Source organism: Mytilus galloprovincialis, chromosome 4 (genome assembly GCF_965363235.1).
Source record: "Mytilus galloprovincialis chromosome 4, xbMytGall1.hap1.1, whole genome shotgun sequence".
Taxonomy (NCBI): domain Eukaryota; kingdom Metazoa; phylum Mollusca; class Bivalvia; order Mytilida; family Mytilidae; genus Mytilus; species Mytilus galloprovincialis.
Genome location: NC_134841.1, coordinates 96,001,000 through 96,028,521, shown reverse-complemented (window position 1 = coordinate 96,028,521; position 27,522 = coordinate 96,001,000). Strand labels below are relative to the sequence as shown.

Below are 27,522 nucleotides of genomic sequence, written 5' to 3'. Positions count from 1 at the left end.
TTAAGATAATATTGTATTGGTCATGTTATATATATATATATATATATATATATTTACCATAAGAAAAACATTAGTATAAAATAGAGTATTTCAGATCTCTTCAAACTTCGGGAGTACGAAATGGTATTATGTAGAATCAGGAATATTTGACTCATACAAGTATAAGTTTGTCGATTTCCATAAACTATACCATATGAATACATTATGTCAAAATTATATAATTATGTCTAAAAGAAATAAATAGCCATAATGGAGACAGCTAACACAATTAACATATTGATAACATAGACAACCAGTAAAATCATATCAGCTTTCTTTAAAGATGAATTCTCTTTCTTCTCTTGTGATTCTAAAAATAAATAAATCAGATCAGTTTACAATGTGGAGATGCATATGAGTTGTATTTTGTATGAAAAAAAGTGAATTTTATGATTTTATTTAAGCCAAAGGAAGGTCTGTTTATTTTCAGGATTGCCTGATTATGTTTTGATTGTATATTTATATTGGATAACTATAAAATGTATAAAGCTAGATGTGGCAATGTCTGAAGCCTTCCTTTCGAACTACCCGAACCAATCACATGAAATGTATAAAGCTAGATGTGGCAATGTCTGAAGCCTTCCTTTCGAACTACCCGAACCAATCACAAACACGATCTTAAAATTGTATATCAACTCAATACCTTCCTTGCATCATTAAAAAGCCAGAACAAATTTGTCAACGAGAGCGAAATATAAACTAAATGTAAGTCTTCAGCATTACAAAACAATTTCATCAAGTATATTTTTTGTCACAAAATCCCTGAAAGAAAGTTTTTCTGTAAAAAAAAATGTCCAGAATTATTGTGAATTACCTCTTCTTCGCCTTCTTAACTCATAAAACAGCTCCCATAGAACCTGACAAACCACCCATATACTTGCGATGACTACTCCAAAAGTACTCTGCGTCTTTGGTATCAACTTTATAGTAAAAGCTAGAAATATTGATACGGCTACAAAGACATAAAAGATTCATTAATTAAGTAATAATTATGCTTTTGTTTCGGTAATTGTCAGTGGTAGCAAAACAAAGCATATTCAAAAGAAGGGAAGAAATGTCTGAAGAGTACAAAACTATAACCGGTTGACAGTAGTGTTGTTTCGTCATCAGTTTTCTATGTTCTATGTTGTTTTGTACAAATCACTGGAATAAACTGAGTTATCATCATATGCTTTGTACAAATCACTGGCATAACCTGAGTTATCATCATATGTTCTATGTTGAGTTGTACAAATCACTGGAATAAACTGAGTTATCATCATATGTTTTAAACAGAAATCACTGGAATAAACTGAGTTATCATCATATGTTTTAAACAGAAACCAAGAAAACCAAAAACCTACTGTGATAGAGAAATATTCAATCTATAAAAACTATTGTACTGTCATTATAAATCCAGATTTCAAAATGCATACTATTAAAAGATCAAAATACGTTTATATATTTTCAATTATAACAAAAATATATATTCAAACTTATCGAGCACCTGTCAAATTAGTGAGTTGATGCTGTTTAGGTTCTGTTTTTTTGTTTATTGTTTACAGGTGATCATGTCTTTCTGTATGTATATATGACCACCTTTTTGAGTGTTTGGGCATTGTTAGCATTGTTCTATTGATTAAGAACGCCCCACCCACAGTCGTTGTAGTACTTTTGTGAGTTTTATCACACGTTATACTGCTTACGAACCTGCTAAGATGTGAGCAGTTTTTCCCATTAACCAATGACCCCAGTTAAATAGCGGTCGAATCTTTGAATCTGGGCCTGGTCTCAAAAGTCCACCGAAAACTTGGAGAGTAGTAATCGCCATTAAAACAATACCAACATAGGCATGAGCTTCTGCAACCTAAATGATAAAAATAATTTTTAAATATTTTCATTGATTAACAAACAACATACATGTATGTATTACAAACAAAAACACGTAAGATTAATACAATCACTTTAAATGTTTCAGAAATCATTGAAAATCAAGATGTTAATCGACAAAAACTACTTATACCCTATTTAATATTCCGTGTATCTTTTAATTATAAAGTCAGATATTAATATAAAACTGGGTGGCTATCCTGGGTTCAAATTGTCCTTCTGTTTCTTGAGGAAATTAGCAATTCAACGTTATATGAGTAGTGGACTGGCGTCCAACATAGAATCAGATTGGATCAACAAACGTTAGTTTTGAATTGAATTTTGCAGAACTATGTTGCATTACATTTTTTGTTAAATTCATACTTGGTTATCAAATGTTCTATCTTACTAGGGGAAAACTTATCATATTTTGGCGATTAAAGGTTTTCATAATTCTGACGTTAGTCACTTGCACTCAATGGTGGATGTTATTAATTTGTAAATGATATTTTTTGTTGGTTAGGGACGACATCAAAAGTTCAATGTAGGATAAAAGACTTAATTCACATAGTTTTTTTCACTGACCCCATTACCCCCTCTTAACTTAATTTGGGAAAAATTGATTAACCAATAGGGATATATGTAAAAATCGATTTTAGATATACAAAACTTGCACAATTTGGGATCAAATAGAATAACAACATCATATTTACCTCCGTGAAGCCGTCGACTTTGACAAAAATAATTATCAACGAAATAGCTGTAATAAGTGCCGATATAACGGCTGATGCTCTGTGTGTCTAGACCAAATAAAAAGAAAATGATTAGGATTTAGTTATGAAATAAGTCATGAAGAATAGATTGGATTATAAACATTGTTTTGCTTATATCAAGAAGAAGAAAAAAAATAAAAATAAAAATGCCAGACTCATTTTAAAACAAAATTCAATAAGACAATGCTATTTTATATTCGTTTCAGATGTATTTTCCTTCTCGTAAAATATAGTAATTCCTGTTTTCAAAATTGTTTACTTTAAAGTCTTTTGATAACGCTTACAAACTCCCCTCTCCCCAATATCCCTCTTGATTGATCTGTTTTGAATTCTTACCTGGAACCATATTTTTGCTCCAAATGCCATCTTTTTACCAAAGCTGGATTTGAAATATCTGGCTATAATAGTGGCCACTCCAGTAAATAATATCCAAGCTACTATCATCAATAACGCTTCAAGAGAATACACAATAATCTTTATTTAGTATTAACCGGCGCGTGGGGCCCCTTTGTCTTTTCTTTACGTTTTTTTATTAAATATTTTTCAATAATTTCCCATGATTTAACGTTTCTTTTCTTTTATCCATACGATCTTACAATTACAAAACAGTAGTTCATACTACTATATAAAATCTAAAATATTTTAACACTGAAGAAAAAGAAAAAAAGTGGCCCATTCCACCAGCGACCAAGAATTTATCAAACTATATGACTGGCAACTTATCTAAAAATATAAACAAACTAGCCCGGTTTACATAATCTAAAAAAAAACATAAATTAGATAGAACAAGACATTTTGTTCTAAATGAATTCACTTTTAACTCTTACAAAAATTGGTGACACTTTGGTTTTTTTGTGATTATTTCTACATTACTTGGAGCTTTTTGAAACCTTTTGTCTGGTTTATACGATATTTTATATTAGATAGTTGATAGTACATTTAAATGAACGAATTCAATGGAGACTAGATATTTGAAACCAGATGCTCCGCAGGGCGCAGCTTTATACGACCGCAGAGGTTTAACCCTGAACGGTTGGGGCAAGTATGGACACAACATTCAAGCTGAATACAGCTCTAAATTTGGATTGTGATTAAATAGTTGACACAGCATAGGTTTCTGACACAGAATGAATGTGGTCTAATGAACTTAAAATATTTTTTTTTGCCTTTGAGCAATTCACTTTGCTGTTGAATATTAATCCTCTCAAAAAAATGTTTGAAGAAATTTTCTTTTTACTTATGAAATCTGAAATGAGAAAAATTTAACCCCCCCCCCCCATTTTTTTTCACATCCCCCTTTCCCTTTTTCCAAAACTGATCTCAATTCAAATTTCTAATGGAGTTTGCAACAATAACTACTCATTTAAATACATTATACAATATTAAAATGTAACAAAAGGTGCTTGTTATCACTGAATGGTAAAGATTGTTTTAATTTATCAGTTGGTAGTTAAAGTGAATATACATTGTATATTGTATAAAACAATGATTTAAGTTGACTCAACTACTATTCTGGACAAAGAAAGATAACTCCAATCAATTGAAAATTTCTTGCTATTGCACAATATTGTGCAATTAGATATTTCTGGCTTTTGCGCAATACTGTGCAATTGAAAATATTTGCTATTGCACAATACTGTGCAATTGAGATTTCTTGCTATTGCGCAATACTGAGCAATTGAAAATTTCTTGCTATTGCACAATACTGTGCAATTGAAGATTTCTTGCTATTGCTGAATACTGTGCAATTGAAAATTTCTTGCTATTGCACAATACTTAATATAATAATTTTAAATCCTGATTTGAACCAACTTGAAAACTGGGCCCATAAACAAAAATCTAAGTACATGTTTAGATTCAGCATATCAAAAAAGCCCAAGAATTCAATTTTTGTTAAAATCAAATTTAGTTTAATTTTGGACCCTTTGGACTTTAATGTAGACCAATTTGAAAACGGGACCAAAAATTGAGAATCTACATACACAGTTAGATTTGGCATATCAAAGAACCCCAATTATTCAATTTTTGATGAAATCTAACAAAGTTTAATTTTGGACCTCGATTTGGACCAACTTGAAAACTGGGCCAATAATAAAAAATCTAAGTACATTTTTAGATTCAACATATTAAAGAACCCCAAGGATTCAATTTTTGTTAAAATCAAACTAAGTTTAATTATGGACCCTTTGGACCTTAATGTAGACCAATTTGAAAACGGGACCAGAAATTAAGAATCTACATACACAGTTAGATTTAGCATATCAAAGAACCCCAATTATTCAATTTTTGATGAAATCAAACAAAGTTCAATTTTGGACCCTTTTGGGCCCCTTATTCCTAAACTGTTGGGACCAAAACTCCCAAAATCAAACCCAACCTTCCTTTTATGGTCATAAACCTTGTGCTTAAATTTCATAGATTTCTATTTACTTATACTTAAGTTATGGTGCGAAAACCAAGAATAATGCTTATTTGGGACCCTTTTTGGTCCCTAATTCCTAAACTGTTGGGACCTCAACTCCCAAAATCAATCCCAACCTTCCTTTTGTGGTCATAAACCTTGTGTTTACATTTTACTGATTTCTATTTACTTATACTAAAGTTATTGTGCGAAAACCAGGAATAATGCTTATTTGGGCCCTTTTTTGGCCCCTAATTCCTCAACTGTTGCTACCAAAACTCCCAAAATCAAACCCAACCTTCCTTTTGTGGTCATTAACCTTGTGTCAAAATTTCATAGATTTCTATTCACTTAAACTAAAGTTATAGTGCGAAAACCAAGAAAATGCTTATTTGGGCCCTTTTTGGCCCCTAATTCCTAAAATGTTGGGACCAAAACTCCCAAAATCAATCCCAACCTTCCTTTTGTGGTCATAAACCTTGTGTCAAAATTTCATCGATTTCTATTCACTTTTACTAAAGTAAGAGGGCGAAAACTAAAAGTATTCGGACGACGACGACGCAAGACGACGCAAGACGACGCAAGACGACGACGCAGGACGACGACGACGACGCCAACGTGAAAGCAATATACGACAAAAAATTAAAATTTTTGCGGTCGTATAAAAAAAACAACAAAACACTAATTCGAGTGTATTCAATTTCATATGTGTTTATCATGTAGCCTAAGCAAAGAACTCTCAAATGCAAGTTATTAATATATATTAATAGATTATATTTATACCATGAATTTGGGTTAAACCTGGCAATGCAGATCCTCTGTAAATAATGGTGGATTTAAAGTTGACTTTAGATTCTGTTGTCACGGGTAATTCAACATGATGAGTTATAGCCACTGATCCTTTAAACAGAACAAAAAGATCCTAATAACACATAAAAATAAATATGATAAACATCATTCAAAGCAGAACAACATCAAAGGGTCATGAAGGTTGACACCAAGAGGCCAACAAAATAAGCCCGACACTGCATGACAACCTCTGTAAATCGCTTAACAGTTTAACAGTCTAAAAATAAATTCAACAGAGGTTTCACAAAGTTTGCCCTCAACAGCAAACTCTTAACGGATATAACACAAAGATAGTTTCATAGGATTAAAATCATCGAAACAAAAATCAATTAAATACTCAATGCCTTTATCGAAGGTTCAAATGAAGAAAAAAAAAACTCGAAAAAAAAACTCCCAATCGTGAGGATGTCAAAGATTGTTTATAGGTTATTTGCCTCTAAGTTTGTTTTGGTATTACTTCCGAATTGTCTGAGCGTATAATTCTCTTCAAAATCACAACCGACCAAGCGCCATTTGATGTCAAACTACTGCAATGGTGATAATCTCAAAGTACGTATACCACATAGGCTTAAAATTCATCTCAATGTACGTATACCACATAGGCTTAAAATTCATCTCAATGTACGTATACCACATAGGCTTAAAATTCATCTCAATGTACGTATACCACATAGCCTTAAAATTCATCTGAATGTACGTTTACCACATAGGCTTAAAATTCATCCAAAAGGCTTAAAGTTTGGCACTGCAGACATGCGCTTCGTTATAATACTCATTTGTCTTCAGATTCAGTGGCGCTCGGTAAATAAACTTATTACGCTATTAATAAATTGAAAAGAGTAAACTTGATCGTTTTGATCATACGAAATCCAAAGCACTGGATGATGAGACAGATGATACTCATGGGGACTGATAGCCCACCAATACTACAGCGATATACGAATCTCACTGTTGGACTTGATTCAAGTTTGCCCAATTTTCAAAATATTGACAGCACTCACAGTAATATCAACGTACTGAAGTATACGATAATTTAGACATGTATCACGGTAAACAATGACTACCGACATTCAAATATCAACGGAACCTATTCAGTGGCGTTACTATCAAAGCACAACTATAACGTCAGTGAGACAACGACAGCTAATATATACTATAACTCTATGCAAATATTCCCAATGAGACAATGACACCTTTGATGTTTGTGCTAAAATATAATATACCTCTATGTAAATATCCCCAAGCTATCATAACATAGTAGTCGTTGTTAAGATCAAACCCTAGTCGTTCTGATGGGTTCATCATATTCACCACACTCATATCCTTCGGTCGTGTAAATTCACAATACAGTTTCCCATCCTGAACAGATACTGTCATATCGTCAATTTCATCTTTCTGAAATATTTATATATTCATATTTTAAACGACTAATTTGAAGGGGTAATAAAGAATCGTACCATATGCATTAAATGATATATTCAAATTTTTATTTCGAGGAGATCATGACAAAAATCGATGCTCATAACAAAAATGTATGATCACGAAAAAATATTTAATATACAAATTATGTAAACTTTGCTAACAATATGTTAGTTTTTATGTTTTGAAAAGAAGGGAAAATTAACAAGAATGTATATCATTTACTCCTTTTTTTATATTGTTTTGTCTCTTTTAATATCAATAATCTTATTAATAAGTTCCTTACCTTATACTGTCTATAGTTGAAATATAATGGATTGTAGCCATGTTGTATAGTGTAGTGGTCATCCTTATATGTACAGGATATCGTATGGTCATCTCCCTAATAGGTCAACAAATACAATAGAATGTCTCTTCTTAGTTATCTATTATTGATGAAACTGCTCATTATTATTATTTTGTTACATAGACTGAAACAACTGTTCCTCATTTGTTCATATTTCCATCAAGTTTTACCTTGCATGTCACAATATGACAATAGTTCTCTCAATCTCGACATTGTCCTGAACAAACATGAAATATTTGCCACAAGACGTTAAGCAAACATCAATAAATCTCAGTTGCGATATACTATGGAGACTAGATGTCTTTGTTGTTTCAAAAAAATTGCCTATTTCTTATTCACAGATTGAATTATGTGTACATTTAAAAGTTGTTTTGTGCCGGCTAAAGGTTGACATCTAGATATTCAAATTCAGTGGCATCTCTTTTTTTGTGCCGGCTAGAGGTTGACATCTAGATGTTCTAATTCAGTGGCATCTCTTGTTTTGTGCCGGCTAGAGGTTGACATCTAGATATTCAAATTCAGTGGCATCTCTTGTTTTGTGCATGCTAGAGGTTGCCATATAGATGTTCAAATTCAGTGGCATCTCTTGTTTTTTGCCTGCTAGAGGTTGACATCTAGATGTTCAAATTCAGTGGCATTTCTTGTTTTGTGCCGGCTAAAGGTTGACATCTAAATGTTCAAATTCAGTGGCATCTCTTGTTTTGTGCCTGCTAGAGGTTGATATGTAGATGTTCAAATTCAGTGGTATCTCTTGTTTTGTGCCTGCTAGAGCTTGACATCTAGATGTTCAAATTCAGTGGCATCTCTTGTTTTGTGCCGGCTAGAGGTTGACATCTAGATGTTCAAATTCAGTGGCATCTCTTGTTTTGTGCCAGCTAGAGGCTGACATCTAGATGTAGTGGCATCTCTTGTTTTGTGTCTGCTAGAGGTTAACATTTAGATGTTAAAATTCGGTGGTATCTCATCGTTTCATCTTTTTAACATCTTACTAGTCACTAGTTAGTCTTGTGTAGACGAAACGCATGTCTTGCGTATTAAATTTAAAACCTGGTGCCTTTTGTTAGCTATTATTCGTGTGTTTCTCTGTCCTATATATCCTCCAAGTTATTTGTATTGAATTTGTAGTCTTGTCATGTAATGTTGTCGTTTTAATGTTACTAGAACACACCCGCGAAATCACGGGCATATACAGCTTGTGAACTGTTGTAGGATGATTTTTGTAAAAGATATTATGTATGGAGACTTTCATAAAAGGTATCAAAAGCCCTCTCCCTTTTTCTGAAATCCGATATTTGATTCCTTTCTGTTAAATTCAATTATTTTCGTGTTTCTGGCCTCAGACCACAATTATTCTTCTCCTTTACTTCTATGCTTCTTTTAGTAAATATACTCATCATATATACCAGGAATAAAATTTTACACTTGCGCCAGACGCGCGTTTCGTCTACAAAAGACTTATCAGTGACGCTCGAATCAAACTAGAGGCTCTAAAGAGCCTGTGTCGCTCACCTTGGTCTATGTGAATATTAAACAAAGGAAGCAGATGGATTCATGACAAAATTGTGTTTTGGTGATGGTGATGTGTGTGTACATCTTACTTTACTGAACATTCTTGCTGCTTACAATTATCTCTATCTATAATGAACTTGGCCCAGTAGTTTCAGTGGAAAATATTAGTAAAAATTTACAAATTTTATGAAAATTGTTAAACATTTACTATAAAGGACAATAACTCCTTAGGGGGTCAATTGACCAGTTAAGCCATGTTGACTTATTTGTAAATCTTACTTTTCTGAACATTATTGCTGTTTACAGGTTATCTCTATCTATAACAGTATTCAAGATAAAAACCAAAAACCGCAAAATTTCCTTAAAAATTACCAATTTAGGGGCAGCAACCCAACAATGGGTTGTCCGATTCATCTGAAAATTTAAGGGCAGATAGATCTTGACCTGAAGAACAATTTTACCCTTGTCAGATTTGCTCTAAATGCTTTGGTTTTTGAGTTATAAGCAAAAAACTGCATTTTACCCCTATGTTCTATTTTTAGCCGTGGCGGCCATCTTGGTTGCATGACCGGGTCATTGGACACATTTTTCAAACTAGACACCCCAAAGATGATTGTGGCCAAGTTTGGATTAATTTGGCTCAGTAGTTTCAGAGCAGCAGATTTTTGTAAAAGATTTACGAAAAGTGGTTAAAAATTGACTATAAAGGTCAATAACTCCTAAAGGGGTCAACTGACCATTTTGGTCATGTTAACTTATTTGTAAATCTTACTTTGCTGAACATTATTGCTGTTTACAGTTTATCTCTATCTATAATAATATTCCAGATAATAACCAAAAACAGCAAAAATTCCCTAAAATTACCAATTCAGGGGCAGCAACCCAACAATGGGTTGTCGGATTCATCTGAAAATTTCAGGGCAAATAGATCTTGACCTGATAAACAATTTTACCCCGTCAGATTTGCTCTAAATGCTTTGGTTTTTGAGTTATAAGCCAAAAACTGCATTTTACCCCTATGTTCTATTTTTAGCCATGGTGGCCATCTTGGTTGGTTGGCCGGGTCACGCCATACATTTTTTAAACTAGATACCCCAATAATGATTGTGGCCAAGTTTGGTTTATTTTGGCCCAGTAGTTTCAGAGGAGAAGATTTTTGTAAAAGTTAACGACGACGGACGACGACGACGACGGACGACGACGACGACGACGGACGACGGACGACGGACGACGGACGCCAAGTGATGAGAAAAGCTCACTTGGCCCTTGGGGCCAGGTGAGCTAAAAATGGTTAAAAATTGACTATAAAGAGCAATAACTCCTAAAGGGGTCAACTGACCATTTCGGTCGGTTTGACTTATTTGTAAATCTTTCTTTGCTGAACATTATTGCTGTTTACAGTTTATCTCTGTCTATAATAATATTCAAGATAATAACCAAAAACAGTAAAATTTCCTTTAAATTACCAATTTAGAGGCAGCAACCCAACAACGGGTTGTCCCATTCATCTGAAAATTTCAGGGCAGATAGATCTTGACCTGGTAAACAATTTTACCCTTGTCAGATTTGCTCTAAATGCTTCATTTTTTGAGTTATAAGCCAAAAACTGCATTTTACCCCTATGTTCTATTTTTAGCCATGGCGGCCATCTTGGTTGGTTGGGCGGGGCACCGGACACATTTTTTAAACAAGATACCCCAATGATGATTATGGCCAAGTTTGGTTAAATTTGGCCCAGTAGTTCCAGAGGAGAAGATTTTTCTAAAAGATTACTAAGATTTACGAAAAATGGTTAAAAATTGACTATAAAGGGCAATAACTCCTAAAGTGGTCAACTGACCATTTTGGTAATGTTGACTTATTTGTAGATCTTACTTTGCTGAACATTATTGCTGTTTACAGTTTATCTCTATCTATAATAATATTCAAGATGATAACCAAAAACAGCAAAATTTCCTTAAAAGTACCAATTCAGGGGCAGCAACCCAACAACGGAATGTCCGATTCATCTGAAAATTTCAGGGCAGATAGATCTGGACCTGATGAACAATTTTACACTGTCAGATTTGCTCTAAATGCTTTGGTTTTTGAGTTATAAGCCAAAAACTGCATTTTACCCCTACGTTCTATTTTTAGCCATGGCGGCCATCTTGGTTGGTTGGGCGGGGCACCGGACACATATTTTAAACAAAATACCCCAATGATGATTATGGCCAAGATTGGTTAGATTTGGCCCAGTAGTTCCAGAGGAGAAGATTTTTCTAAAAGATTACTAAGATTTACGAAAAATGGTTAAAAATTTACTATAAAGGGCAATAACTCCTAAAGTGGTCCACTGACCATTTTGGTCATGTTGACTTATTTGTAGATCTTACTTTGCTGAACATTATTGCTGTTCACAGTTTATCTCTATCTATAATAATATTTTAGATAATAACCAAAAACAGCAAAATTTCCTTAAAATTACCATTTCAGGGGCAGCAACCCAACAACGAAATGTCCGATTCATCTGAAAATTTCAGGGTAGATAGATCTTGACCTGTTGAACAATATTACCCCCGTGTCAGATTTGCTCTAAATGCTTTGGTTTTTGAGTTATAAGCCAAAAACTGCATTTTTCCCCTATGTTCTATTTTTAGCCATGGCGGCCATCTTGGTTGGTTGGCCGGGTCACCGGACACATTTTTAAACTAGATACCCCAATGATGATTGTGGCCAAGTTTGGATTAATTTGGCCAAGTAGTTTCAGAGGAGAAGATTTTTGTAAAAGTTAACGCCGGACGCAGGACGACGACGACGGACGACGACGACGACGGATGCCGACGGATGCCGACGGACGCCGGACGCAAAGTGATGGGAAAAGCTCACTTGGCCCTTGGGGCCAGGTGAGCTAAAAAGGCAAATCATATCAAAAATTTGATCCGTTTCAAACATCAAATAAATGTAACTGCTTATATATATAGACCATTATAAGTCTATAAAATATGCTTCAAGGACAATCCATCAGTGCTTTTTCTTTTGAGAACATTAACATGCCAATGGTAAAATATGAATCGTGTATAAATGACTAAGACTGACTAAGGCTAATTTGAGGGGTGGTCGGAGGGGTCCTGATCCCGAAATCCCGAGGTGCAGAATTTAAAGAAATTAATATCCCGAAATCCTGAAATCGAAAAATATATTCCAGGATCCCATAAGGACCAATCCCCTAATCCCGAACTTAAAAACACCCGATACGGACGCCCCGAAAAAGATCCTGTCTCCCTCTAATCCAAACCTTACTTTCATTTTTGCCAAATCACTATTTTCCCTTTCAGCAATAAATCTTTATGCCTCATTGATGAGCAATATATTGTCTGTGCATCCGTGCGTTCGTCCGGTCATCTGTCCGTCCCGCGTCAGGTTAAAGTTTTTGTCGAGGTAGTTTTAGATGAAGTTGAGCATGTTTTACTTATTTTAATATATGTGACCAGCCACGACATATACAGGCTTATGGAGGTAGAACGTTATTGTGAGAAAAACGCCGTTACTATATGTGACTAGCCACTTCCAGGCTTAGGAGGGTACATTGTCTAAAATTTGCTTTTTATATTTATCTAGAATATTCCGAAACAAAACTCTCTGTCATGTTATGATGACATATTTGTTGTCATAGCAATGAAACGAGTCATTTCGAATATCGGTATGAAAATGAGACTATTCTATGACGGCTTTTATTTATTGAAGGCACTAATTTATAAAATACAAAATTATTGTATTTATTGGCTCTTAGTAATGTTCAATATTTGAATAAAATTTCAAAGATTTAAATTTACTACAATACAAACAATTCTTAGCTCTATTTTAGAACATGTAATTTAAACTTGTTGAAATGAAGTTGTTTAAAATTTGTCAAAGTAAGCTATATGAATTCCTTTTTTTTAATTCGTTTTTAATTTAGATTTATCATGCATGTCTCTAAACATAGTATGCGACGCGTAACAGTTTATAAGTAGGAGTTCTCATATGGGTCATTTTCAAAACATGTCGAATTTTGAAATCGAAAATTTATAAAAAGTTACTTATTCAAACAACCCTCTACATAAGCAAATCAAAACAAACAGTACTTTATGAACAACATATTAAAAGATGCAATCTTAATGATGTCATGCAAGAATATCTTGAAACATTTTTTGATCGGTGGTACAATATTTTGTCTATCCTGTTACCATTTTCAAAAGGAATTTTGGGTTATTAAGAAAAGGTTTAGATAAAATGTTAAGCTTGTTTTACGTTACTAATTCTAGGTTGTACTGAAAAATGGCTCTAAAAATTGGTTTTCAAAGGTTGCAAAAATTACCAGCAGTAATGCAAGTCTAAGATAGCAATTTATATTGTTCGGCCTTTTTTCACCCTTTCAAGTAAACCCAACATCAAGTAAATCCCTCAGAAGTTGATTTACTTTTCTCTTTATTTCGTTGGTAACAGGAACGTACGTTTCTGATATATCACTATATAAAAGTCTATCCTGTTACCTTTTTGTCTATCCTGTTACCGATATCAGTATTGCACCTGCAAATGCTTAATTGGGAAGATTAAGACGTTATAACCTTAAGATGTGTTCAAACAATGAAATAAATCATTCGTTTTCCACCTACATGTTAAGATAAAAAATTTAACGACGTTTTTGTCTATAATTGTCTATCCTGTTACTGTAACCATAGCAACCATAGTTACAGGATAAACATAACAGGATAGACAAATTTCTTCGTTTTTGATTGCTGTTGTGAAATAACTACTCCCTTTGCTGAAGTGATTATGGTTTTCTATTGTGAATTTGTTTCCAACACGTTATTGCACTTTTTACAACCATACTGTTAGTGTAATTAATCAAAATGATTGGTAACAGCATAGACATGAAAAAAAGTACGCTCTATTTTTTTTCACTAAATGTCTTGAAATTTCTTTTCTCTACACTGTCGTTCAAGAAACGAGGCGTTTTAAATGTAAAGATTACTTTGCATTTTTGAAATCAACACTGACTGATTCAATATTCATAGAGAGAATAATTTAACGACTGATTTAAGTAGCGGTAACAGGATAGACATGAACCGCCTGTACGCTGATTGAATTTAGTTTGTAGATAATCTGTTACATACAATGATAAAGAAGCTACGATTTTTCGTTAGAATTATAATTAACGTTCTTAAAAAGTCCCTTTTGCAGATATCAAGGCGATCAGAAAATCGGAAAAAAATGATTTGAAATGTGTTTTTCTGCATTGTACGCACACAAATACCCCCAAAATCGGACTTAAATGCAGTTTAATCTTATCAAAATAGATGTAAGGTGTGTTTATTATTAATGTTCTGAATCACAAATCCGACAAGATTTCATTTAAACCATTACAACTGAAATTTCCATTAGAAATACAAATTTTAGTATGGGTGTACTGAAAATTCGACATTTTTTGAAAATGACCCATATATGCATTTGATACGGTGCATTTATTATGGATATATTTTAGGCTCCATTTATGAAAGAAAATTTATAAAGCAGAGCATTTTTTTATAGCACTATTTAGAACATGTAATTTAAAATTGTTGAAATGAAGTTAGTTTAAAATTTGTCAAAGTAAGCTTTAAGAATTCCTTTTTTTTAATTTAGATTTATCATGCATGTCTCTATACTTAGTATGCGACGCGTAACAGTTTATAAGTAGGTGTTCTCATATATGCATTTGATACGGTGCATTTATTATGGATATATTTTAGGCTCCATTTATGAAAGAAAATTTATAAAGCAGAGCTTTTTTTATAGCACTATTTAGAACATGTAATTTAAACTTGTTGAAATGAAGTTAGTTTAAAATTTGTCAAAGTAAGCTTTAAGAATTCCTTTTTTTTTTAATTTAGATTTATCATGCATGTCTCTATACTTAATATGCGACGCTCATTTATGAAAGAAAATCAATAGAGCAGAAATTTGATTTTTTTTTCTTTTGTATCAATTTAAAATGTAGATTCAAATATTTTTCACTTCAAACGATAAAGTAAATCTTCTTCAAAACTTATATATGATGTATAGTTCTGCGTCAGCAAAAAAGAAGCTAAGGAAAGTGTTTATCTCTTCTTCACAAATACTTATTTCATTGAATCTCGATATTTATCATGCTTATATTTTTCTAACAATGACGTTCTACCTCCATAAGCCTGCAAATGTCATGGCGGGTCACATATATGCAAGTGGTATTACCCTTTAAATGGTAAGCATTTCAAAGAAAACACTATACAGAATCAGGGACTTTCTATACTCACATAGAAAGTCCCTGACAGAATACAGAGAGTCTCTATATATTAAAGTATTATAATCGTAGTTTACATTTAGATAAACGCGAAAAATAATTGTCCTCTCTAAGGAGGTTTAATAGTTGTGGATCTTGCGATCTAAACACCATGATATGAAACGCGAAAAATAATTGTCCTCTATAAGGAGGTATAATAGTTGTGTTTTCTATCTAAACACCATGATATGGAGAACGCTCTGAATGGCTTATTTATTTTTCATTTTTATGCCCCATTTATGGCCATTATGTTTTCTGGTCTCTGCGTCCTTACGTCCGTCTGTACGTTTTTCCGTGCATTCGTCCGTCCGTTCATTCGTCGTACCGTCCGTTCGTCCCGCTTCAGGTTAAAGTTTTTGGTCGCGGTCAGGTTAAAATTTTTGGTCGAGGTAGTTTTTGATGAAGTTGAAGTCCAATCAATTTGAAACTTAGTAAACATGTTTCCTATGATATGATCTTTCTAATTTTAATGTAAAATTAGAGATTTTATCCCCTTTTCATGGTCCACTGAACACAGAAAATGATAGTGCAGATGGGGCATCCGTGTACTTAGGACACGTTCTTGTTGTTATCTATCATACGATTGGTTGTAAATGTGTCACATGTTTCACTTATTTTAATATCTATAATACTAAAATTACGAGGTCCAATTTGTCAGCCGTCATCACGTAAAAACGACGAATCAAAGAATTCAACTTTATATACAACTAATATAGTACAAAGGTGTAGATTAAAAATTACACCGCTCCAGGCCCTTTTGTTTTCCACGTAATTAATATTGCCAATAATTAGGAAGTTCCGGGTCGAGTCCGATACCGATACCAATAGTATAATCACCTGTTACCTATTACCTTATCTGTACGTTCCGCATCTGCCAGGCGCACCACCAAACGATGTATTCAGGATTAACATGCTATATACACGGGTCATAATCACAGGGTTGACACTACTAAATTGTCAAATTGTTACCTGTTGTAGTATTTTAATCCGTAAGACTTTCTAAGATAACAATACGAATACTAAACATCTGGACTAAAAATAAGTTTCAATTTGTTAGCGGGCATGACGTAAAACAGCGAATCAAAGAATTCAACTTTATTTATAACTAATATAGGACAATGCTGTTGATTAAAAAATACTCCATTCCAGGACCTTTTGTTTTCCAAATAATTAATATTACCAATAATTGATAAGTTCCAGTTCGACGGGTTCAAACAGAAAGATTTGAAAGCAGAGAAAATTGTGTATCTTATAATCGGCATGACTTTATCAGATGACAGTACTAATACTAAGATAAGGCTTGCGCATAGTTATATACTTTAATTCAGTCACGGACCCGCGATATCACGGGTGTGTTCTAGTATATATATATATGCAACAGGTATGACCCCTTTAATAGTAATCATTTCAAAGAAAACAGTATACAGAATACAGAGTCTCTATATATTAATGTAGTATAATCGTAGTTTACATGTAGATAAACGCGAAAAATAATTGTCCTCTATAAGGAAGTATAATAGTTGTTGTTCTTGCGATCTAAACACCATGATATGGAGAACGCTCTGATTGGCTTATTTATTTTTCATTTTTTGTTATCTATCAAACGATTGGTTATATTTGTGCATTTTTCAAACCGGAAGTCTTATCTATGACTCAAAGTCAGTGTGATGATGGAATCATATCCGGACTCCTTTTTTGTCGTTTTTTCCCTCAAAATAACGCAATCTGCATAATCATAAGAATGGATGACAAATGCGACTATGCATGTTACCTATAGGACACAGAGGCATGATGATTGATTTATTGTGGAAGGAAGAGAAGCGACACACAAAATGAGGTGTTCTCGTTTAATAGTATAGATAATAGTATAGATATTTAACATTGTCTTAAAAGCGGTAGGTTTGGCATGCCACAAAACATGGTTCAACCCATCATTTTTTTCTTAAAATGTCCTTTACCAAGTCAGGAAAATGGCCATTATTATAGTTCGTTTGTTCGTTTATGTGTGTGTTACGTTTTAATGTTGTGTTTCTGTTGTGTCGTTGTTCTCCTCTTATATTTAATGCGTTTCCCTCAGTTTAAGTTTGTAGCCCGGATTTGTTTTTTCTCTCTATCGATTTATGAGTTTCGAACAGCGGTATTCTACTGTTGCCTTTATTTACTAAATATTTCCTTTGACAATAACATAAAAACAAAAGTAATATGCTTTACCATTAGTCGATCGTCCGAAAATCCTAATGATATATAGCCTTCATTAATTCCTACAAATGTTTTGAACCTTGTGCGGTTGCCTTCGTCTTTAAATGCGGCCCCTGCATAACAGTTATCTCCAGTGCAGTAGGAAGGATACAGAATACAACCTAAGCTGTTACCACATTCGTCAAAGTCCACATTTATGTTCTTGTGTTCACTAATCTGAAAGGAAAAAGGGACAAAACAATTTTTTACAGAGAGATTTGAGAAATACCATAAAATGCTTTAAAATATTAAGTAGAGGCTCTAAAGAGCCTTTGTCGCTCACCTTGGTCTATGTGAATATTAAACAATGGACACAGATGGATTCATGACAAAATTGTGTTTTGGTGATGGTGATGTGTTTATAGATCTTACTTTACTAAACATTCTTGCTGCTTACAATTATCTCTATCTATAACAGTACTTTCTGTGGAAAATGTTATTGAAAACCTTCAAATTTTAAGAAAATTGTTAAAAATTGACTATGAAGGGCAATAACTCCTTAGGGGGTCAATTGACTATTTTGGTCATACTCACTTATTTTTAGTTCTTACTTTGCTGTACATTATTGCTGTTTACAGTTTATCTCTATCTATAATAATTTTCAAGATAATAACAAAAAAACAGCAAAATTTCCTCAAAATTACCAATTCAGGGGCAGCAACCTAACAACCGATTATCCGATTCATCTGAAAATTCCAGGGCAGATAGATCGTGACCTGATCAACAATTTTACATCCTGTCAGATTTGCTCTTAATGCTTTGGTTTTTGAGTTATACGCCAAAAATTGCATTTTACCCCCCCCCCCCATGTTCTATTTTTAGCCATGGCGGCCATCTTGGTTTGTTGGCCGAGTTACCGGACATATTTTTTTAACTAGATACCCCAATGATGATTATGGCTAAGTTTGGTTAAATTTGGCCCAGTAGTTCCAGAGGAGAAGATTTTTCGAAAAGATTACTAAGATTTACGAAAAATGGTTAAAAATTGACTATAAAGGGCAATAACTCCTGAAGTGGTCAACTGACCATTTTGGTCATGTTGACTTATTTGTAGATCTTTCTTTGCTGAACATTATTGCTGTTTACAGTTCATCTCTATCTATAATAATATTCAAGATAATATCCAAAAACAGCAAAAATTCCTTAAAATTACCATTTCAGGGGCAGCAACCCAACAATCGATAATCCAATTCATCTGAAAATTTCAGGGCAGATAGATCGTGACCTGATCAACAATTTTACTTCCTGTCAGATTTGCTCTAAATGCTTTGGTTTTTGAGTTATAAGCCAAAAACTGCATTTTACCCCTATGTTCTATTTTTAGCCATGGCGGCCATCTTGGTTGGTTGGCCGGGTCACCGGACACATTTTTAAAACTAAATACCCCAATGATGATTATGGCCAAGTTTGGTTAAAATTTGCCCAGTAGATTCAGAGGAGAAGATTTTTCTAAAAGATTACTAAGATTTACGAAAAATGGTTAAAAATTGACTATAAAGGGCAATAACTCCTAAAGTGGTCAACTGACCATTTTGGTCATGTTGACTTATTTGTAGATCTTACTTTGCTGAACATTATTGCTGTTTACAGTTTACCAGAACATGCATGAAATATTTGTCACTGGGCGCTAAAAATTAGCATCAATTTAAACTTGTGTTAAATAATCGTTGACACTGCAGAGAGAAAGAGGTGTATTTTTTGTTTAGAATTTAGACATAAAAATAAAAAATCTCAAAATATATCATTGGTAAGATACTGACAGACACACCCAGTCAAATTATAATAATCTCTGTTAAAAAGAGATGTGCACACTGTATACCAATATCAATGAATTATCAATGGTGGTTCACCATACCTAATCACAATTAAGTTCAACATGGTACCTGTCGAATGTTTCAGTGTTCATACCAATTCGAGAATGGAGCCATTTTTTTTTAATTTCTCAATGAGTTGTGTAACAACATATATTACAAAAATCACTGACCTAGAAATGACGACTTAATCACAAATTTTAACAATTTTAACAATGTCATAAGCTCTTGTTCTCATAGGCTGTTTCAATTTATTTCACATTCTTGTAAATTAAATGTTTACAATCTTTTTGATCGGATTGTTATCTCATAAACATTAATCGTCATCTCAGTATTTTCCAATTTACAACAAATAAAAATTTACAATTAAAACAAGAAGACAACTGCCAGTCTGAGAAAAATAGCAATAACAGCAACAAATAAAGGACCAAACAAATACATGTAGTGTTCAGAATTAATATTAATTATCTATATAAAACTATGTGAAGCTAAAAAAAACACCATACACCAAACACAAAAAGGTTATGCTAGAAAATCCACTAAAAAAATCAATGTGACCATAGCATCTGCATTAAATTTTTCGCGACTATTACACTGCATAAACATTGCTGCCATTTTAAACCTAAACCGAAACCACAAACCACCCTTGGACATGGTTTGAATAGTTTCTGGAACCAGTTTGGGTTTGAGAATAACAAACGGCAAACCAGTTTAGGTTCGAAACTAGTTTCAAACTGGTTCTCATTAACAAATGAAAAGTTTAACAAACTAAAACTGGTTTTGCACTAACAAATACGTCTATAGATAAAAACTTTAACGACGTGTAAATGCCTACCTGCTTTACAGGAACAACAGGAATATCGACTTTTGATGGCAATGGTCTCAGGATATTTTGCCAGAAGTTGTCAAAATTCTCCACAATGGAAAAACTTAAATAATATGAAATAGAATGTAGAATGGTGATACATGTATATATGTATACGTTTTCTGATTTGACGTGAAATAATATATAAGAATAAGACTTGTGAAGCGTAATAATATATTATGATAAATTAATAAATTAGTTTCTCGGTGTGTTTTTTTTTTCTTAGAGTGTATTTTTAATCAGTTTGGTGTGTATTTTTGCACTATTTTAGAATCTCTGTGTGTTTTATCGTAGCTGAAAGTGTAGTTTATTATGCTCCTTCTATATATGTTAAAGTTTTAAAACTCGGTGTTTAACAATTGTCCGGGGGGGGGGATTTCTTAAACAGTTTCTATGAGAGCAACTTTTCATACACTCTCCACTTACTGAATCGTTAGATTTCCCTGATTTACAGATGGCGCTTTCCATGTAATATTGGCTTCTTTGACGATCTCGTTGTTCTTATGACCAATCATGTTCTGTAAATATAAAGCAATTCAGTAACAAAAAATGTCGTCTGTGTGTGAACAGGGGGCCCGTTGACTGACCTAAGGGGTTTGGGCGACCCGCCTCCGGCATGCTTCAGTGATTCCCTATATAATCAAACAAATTTTTCCCACCGAAGGAGGGAGCGCCCGCCCCTGGATCCGCCTATGGAGTGAACGTTGCAAGTCTGGGTATATGCATAGCTATATAAAATGTACAGACCAAAAACTCAGCTGAGGTAAAAACAACAATAAGAAAATGCACTTTGATTGACAATGATACATCTATTTAGCAGAGACCATATAGCGTAGACGTTATAAACTATAGGTCACCGTACAGCCTTCAACAATGAGCAAAACCCAAACCGTATACCAAAGTATCCCTCAATACAACCTTGCCGCGATGATATAGACAAGGTCACTGAAAAGTGAAACCAGTGTTAAACAGCAACAAACAAACACGATTATCTGCAGTAATTAATCTGTTTAAGGTAGTATTGGTGTCTTCCTCCATCTTGGGTTGAAAAAAAACAGAGAACCAAAGGTCCAGATTTTCTATCGAGTTAGCAAAATTTGATGCAGGAATGCAGATATTTAATGTGAATATTCATTTAAAAGAACCAATTTATAAGAATATAACTTATCAATATTAATATTTTTGCAAATGTTGATTATTTTTGGTTGTTTTAGATACTACATTTTGGCAAAGTATGAACAAATTCTATCATTTTTATTTTAGACTCCCATAGAGTGGGGTGCTCATTTTCGCCGGGGACACAATTTCGCCGTTTAAGGATTTTGAGGTGTAAAAACTTCAAAGGATGGCTGAAATGGAAGAAATGTACCCGTAAATTATATTTTTATAACAAATATAATATTTTTTTTAAACTGAGACAAAATTACGGCTCCTACCGAAAATGACCGAAAAACGTTCAACGATTTTCGGACAATTTCCTGAATAAAAAACACGATTTCAAAGATGTATTTCTAAGTAAATATTTGACTGCATGCCCTAATTTTGAATTCTTTATACCTTTGAAATGTCTGCTATTCATCTATAATGCAATAGATTTGTTAAAAATTGTTAAAAGCTGCGGTTATTTGGTTTTAAATAGATGTGCAAAAACGGCGAATATGTGTCCCCCATTGACAAAACATCCGGAAATTTCAAACACCCTTTAATCTAACTTTTCAGATGATTTTCTTAAAACAAACCGGTTTTCAAGCTTAAGTATATTTTGCATTTAAAGTTATCTTCATATAGAAATATCAGTATACTTCAAAAACATTTAGACCTGAACATAAACTGTAGAAAACATGGAAAGATGTGGCGAAAATGAGCACCCCACTCTAACACCTTAAAAGAAATTTCATCATTATTCTATATAAATAGATTTTATAATAAATTTTCAAATACCTTTTTGCCATCTATGCAGTTAATCGCTTTCAGTTTGTCTGACGGAAAACTGGTAAACTCTCCCATAAGTTCCTCCGTGTCTCCTTTGTCACGATGAACTGCTATTTGCAAACCCATAAACTTTCTATCATTCTTCCCTCTAACGGTTACTAAATAAAAAGTTAAAAGTACAAGTATTAAAATGCAAAAATTTAATGGAAATAAAATAAACTCGTCTTAGGTTCCAGGGTTACAATTTCTTCTTTAAAAGTCTACAAAAACTCATTAGTGACGCTCGAATAAAAAAAATAAAAAAAAGATCAAATTAAGTACTTAGTTGGAGAGCATAGAAGACCCAAAATTTCAAATATTTTTTCCCCCAAATATACAGCTGAGATCATCTATAATATTCTTTGAGCAGAAAATCATAGCTATATCCTGCCAAAACAAAAGCCAATATACAGAGACGAAATTGACATGCGATGTCCTTCAACATCAACCATTACCAAAATAACAGGCAATTTCGTTCAAAAAAGAATTAAAGCAAATTAGGGCAATTACAAACCAATGAAGCCTCATTGGTGTTATTTGGCTGTTTTATACACTTTAGACGTGTTGATAGTCACATTCACTGTTTTCTTAACCTTTGCATTTGAACCCTCTATCTTAATTGTTTCAGGAAAGTAAAATCCTTTGCCATATTTTTGCACAATCTACTGTTATGTACTTATTTTTGTGTTTAGAAGATGTATATTTATACGATTGATGTTGAAGAAAACAAGATATCTATTTATAAAAATAATCTAGTTGCTGATAACAATAGATTCTATTTGCCCTTAGCGTGACCAGATGATGTTAAGAATTCTTCAGTCTCGTGTTATCTTGTTCAATACTAAAGACGACGTGTAATGTCAATCATATTATATCATTAAACAATACTGTAAGAGCTTATCTTTCAGTGAGGTTTCACATGTGCGTTTTATTCAACAATGTAGCATTATCTTGTCAAAATATATATGTAATAATTAAATGCTTCTTTCTGCAGTTTCTTTTAGGATGGAAAAGCGTTCACATAGGCCTGTCGCAGTTTTGAAGCATGCGTTAATCACGGCAAGCGATTTAAAAAAAAACTATTAAACTGTTACAAATGAAACACATTAACATCTTTAAGTTGAATATAAGTGCTAAAACTAGGAAATTACGAACAAATAAAGCTCTTTGCTTGTTATGGTTTCAATATTCCTACGCATTATTGAAGCTTTGCGATGTATACTATGTAGATCATCTGCAGGCAAGAATGTTGCGTTTTATTAGCGAAAAACACACAAGCGACTAGTTCATATTTAAGTTCTACCATGCATAAAATAAACGACAACCAATTTGGTATGATATATAGACTTCAAAACACCTCATTATTGTTTTCTGTCAATCACAATGATGAAATCCTCACAAAAACTCGGTGCAATGTACTTAGTTAATTGATGAATTACATGAGTAAGTGGTAAGGTCTTACTTCAAAATGACATTAAAGCATGTTTTCCATTTTTTTGGTGATTGAAGATCCTGTTATAACTACTATATTTGTTATTTTAACAGTTGACAGTTTACCTTGATTATTCGTGCAAAACATTATGTGTTAATTGAAAATGGTAATTAAACAATTCTTCAACTATGTACATGATGTACGAATATTTACTTTTAACGCATATTCAATACCAATACTAAGATTTGTAAACCTTATTCACAATCTGTAACAATCATTGCCCACTCGCCCAAATACGAATGTTTTATTGGTTTATATTCTAAATTACAGGATTGCTACCCGCATGGACATTTTCGTGCATGGTAAGTTATGTTGTGTCTATTTTCCCGTAAAATCAAGTATGAACCAGGAGACTTACTGTGGATATCTTGTTCAGGAATGTAATCAGTTTCCTGTATATGTATTGTATATGGCGGTTCTGTTGTTTGTGCTTCTAGTCCATCATGTTTTGGGAAGAGGGTCAGGCATGTTGAAAATGGTGGTCCTGATGCAAACCCTGAAACTGTCAAATCAAATGAATGTTTTAAAAGAAAATTAAGAGTGATTACAATATAATTACAAACCCGCAGCAGTCAGGGGCGTAGCTACCTAAGGCTCGACTAGGTACGTGCCTATACATAAATTTGCCGATTATACCCCTTTTGGAAAAAAAAAAAAAAAAAAAGTAAACATTTTAATTCTAATCCGTATTATTGCCAAATTAGGGAACTTGACTCCAGAAATAGCAGACAAAATTTACAACTTGTACCGTTCGGATTTAGGTGAAAAAAACAATTTGAAGATGAGATAGCATGATGGGAAAGCCCGTTGGCGTATTGAAGACAACAGAACAGATAGACTTTTTGGTGTCCTTAACGTAACAAACGCCGATCTGTACCCTTCAGTGTATAGGATTATTTGGATTTTATTGACAATGCCTGTTTCATCGGCAACTAGTGAAAGATCCTTCAGCGCGATGAGACGCGTCAAATCCTACCTGAGATCGACAATGGGAGACGAGCGACTTTCAAATCTATCTCTTCTTCATATCCACCGACACCTCAATGTTGATGTTGATGCGAGTATAACTGATTTTATCGGCAGAAAAAAACCGTCCACTTGACTTTGAGTAAAATTAATGTATCATTGTCTTTGTGTATAAAACTGTATCTAAAAGTTCTTCATAAATGTTCAGAAATATTAAATTTGTTTAACCAATTTTTGCCCAAATTTGAGTTAAAAGATTCGTTCAAAAAAGTTGAAAATCTTTTCCTTTGACCCTCTGTGGGCCTTAATCTAAAACTAATCTGATCTACAGTGGGAATATTGTAAATATTTGTTTTTTTTTTCAGATTTTTGTTTGTACTACGTCAATTCAGGTGTTAATGTAATATTATTCATAATTCTTCGAACTTTTCTTCATGAATATTATCATGATAAAAACCAGTAAATATGATATTTTTGTACACAAAATTATGCAACTAAAATGATGAAAACCGTTTTCCGTAGGGGAGCCCCCCAGAACCCCCTACCATGGCTCCGCCCTGGACCTGCAGGGGGCCTAGAACGGCCCACAGACCCCCTGCCGATTTGTGCCTACAGTTGATCTGGAACCTAGCTACGCCCCTGGCAGTATGTATAGGCGAGTCAATGTTAATCAATGCATTAAAGAACCTGATCTGTATTTTGGGAAACCGCATGATTAAACAATTGAGTAATGGATATGCTAATATTTTCTGTAATGCTTTTAAACTATTTCTTTCACTATGTTAAAAATGTATAATGAAACAAAAACATATAGGGAATGTGACAATGGTCGGAAATTCACAGCTTTGGTCATATCCGAGTTAAAATAATGTGACCAGAACGTGTGATAACAAATGATTTTAACAAAAATTTCTGTAAAGTTTTCATATTTTCTAAAGTATTATTTGATGAGTTTTAATTTAAACAAAATATTTTATTAGTAATACTATAACAGGTTAATGGCATTTCAGTTCTCATAATGTTATTATGTAACACATGTATTTTTATTTAAATGAACAAATGTCTGTTATTTACTCGCATTAAAAATATATTTTAGGCATTATTTGAATAAAAGCTTAATGCATGAACACATCTTTCAGGATTTTAAAAGCATAAATCCTAGGATCAGTTATAAAATATACTAATAAAAATCATACAAATATATAATAAGTAACGGCATTCATTTACACAATATAGCCACTAAAAAAAATTAAATGTGTAGTATTAATCAGGCTTTATTCTATAAAAAATGTAAAATTTATGATAGACACATCAGTACTTTTTGATCCATTTACATGATTTAGATAAGTTTAAATTAAGTTTAGAAATATTAAGTTTACATATTGAGTATTCATTTTAATATGAGGGGTAATATAGGGTTATTGCATGAATATTGGTGAATATTGTCCCGAGTAGAATTTTATATTACACGAGCTTGCGAGTGCAATATATGTTCTACGAGGGACAATATTCCCCAATATTCATGCAATAACCCTTTTATTGTATAGTAATATAATATTTAAAAGTAAAAATTGGTTTAAACTAAGAATTTGTCGTTGATGACGACATGAATTTTGAAGATTTATTGCACTAGTGCAATATTATAGGGTTATTGCATGAATATTGGGGAATATTGTCCCGAGTAGAATTTTATATTGCACGAGCTTGCGAGTGCAATATATGTTCTACGAGGGACAATATTCCCCAATATTCATGCAATAACCCTTTTATTGTATAGCAATATAATATTTGAGAGTAAAAATTGGTTTAAACTAAGATTTTGTCGTTAATGACGTCATGAATTTTAAAGATTTATTGCACTAGTGCAATATTAGAATTTATTGCACGCTAACTTTTGGTTACGTTCTGTGGAAAATATTATATTGCTATACAATAATATATAATACTTTGAAGTTATTTGTCCTCGTAGCCGTTATCTCTTCCATCAATGATTAGGAACTACACAGTAGTAAGATATGGTGTTAGGAAGCATTGAAACGGTCTATACCAGTGAAAATAAATTTTAAGCAGGGAATCTGGGGGCTGTTCCCTCATAAAAGTTGAACGACTATAGAAACATTCTTCATGTTTTTTCTTTAATTTTGTATAAGCTTACAACCTCGCTTACAACATTAAATTACCATGGTGGAAATTATACAATAAACTTGTTTTCTACATAAAATTTATACCAGGGTTTATAAAAAACAACAATCAGATGGATGTTAACGACTTGAGAAGGGTACCAAAAGTTCATTTCTATATTAATTTGTGACCGTTAATAGGCAGGTCCTGCATACAGTCTGTGAGGATCGTAGGCGATATATACAATTATAAAAGTATAAAAATAACAAATTCGTTAATACGTTGTTTTACAAGTAGCCTAAGGGCAATCATAAACAATATCATCATTTTTCATAACACTGAAGTATTTGTAAACACTATTTTTGTTCTGAATTCTGCACATTATAAACAGTATAACATAATCTTCTTACCTAATTGATAACAGCATATAATTCCATATAATTTTACTAAACATTCTTTATGTGACATGGTAGCAAACTGATGTATGCGAGGATGTATGTGTAGTGATGAGGGCCAGCTGAGGGATATACACATATCTCTTATCGTATTAAA

General features: G+C 33.1%; 1 protein-coding gene across 1 annotated transcript; it reads right to left on the bottom strand.

Moving 5' to 3' along the window:
* On the bottom strand, positions 1-27,522 carry LOC143073500 (putative ferric-chelate reductase 1). The gene is made up of 14 exons (XM_076249089.1): positions 27,381-27,522; positions 24,242-24,385; positions 22,362-22,510; positions 20,847-20,938; positions 20,391-20,484; positions 17,718-17,921; positions 7,616-7,711; positions 7,134-7,305; positions 5,845-5,961; positions 2,997-3,112; positions 2,601-2,687; positions 1,729-1,885; positions 854-991; positions 1-349 (listed from the first exon to the last, which is right to left on the bottom strand). Exons 1-14 carry the CDS (start codon positions 27,502-27,504, stop codon positions 228-230), a joined length of 1,812 nt encoding a protein of 603 aa, XP_076105204.1. The 5' UTR covers positions 27,505-27,522; the 3' UTR covers positions 1-227.

Excerpts from the sequence above, each read along its gene's own strand:
- LOC143073500 (XM_076249089.1), bottom strand. The coding sequence starts at position 27,504 with ATGTGTATATCCCTCAGCTGGCCCTCATCACTACACATACATCCTCGC. Across the intron at positions 7,712-17,717 it reads TTTCGGACGATCGACTAATG|GGAGATGACCATACGATATC; the intron begins GTAAAGCATATT and ends TTGACCTATTAG. Across the intron at positions 3,113-5,844 it reads AGGTTTAACCCAAATTCATG|CGTTATTGATGATAGTAGCT; the intron begins GTATAAATATAA and ends ATTCTCTTGAAG.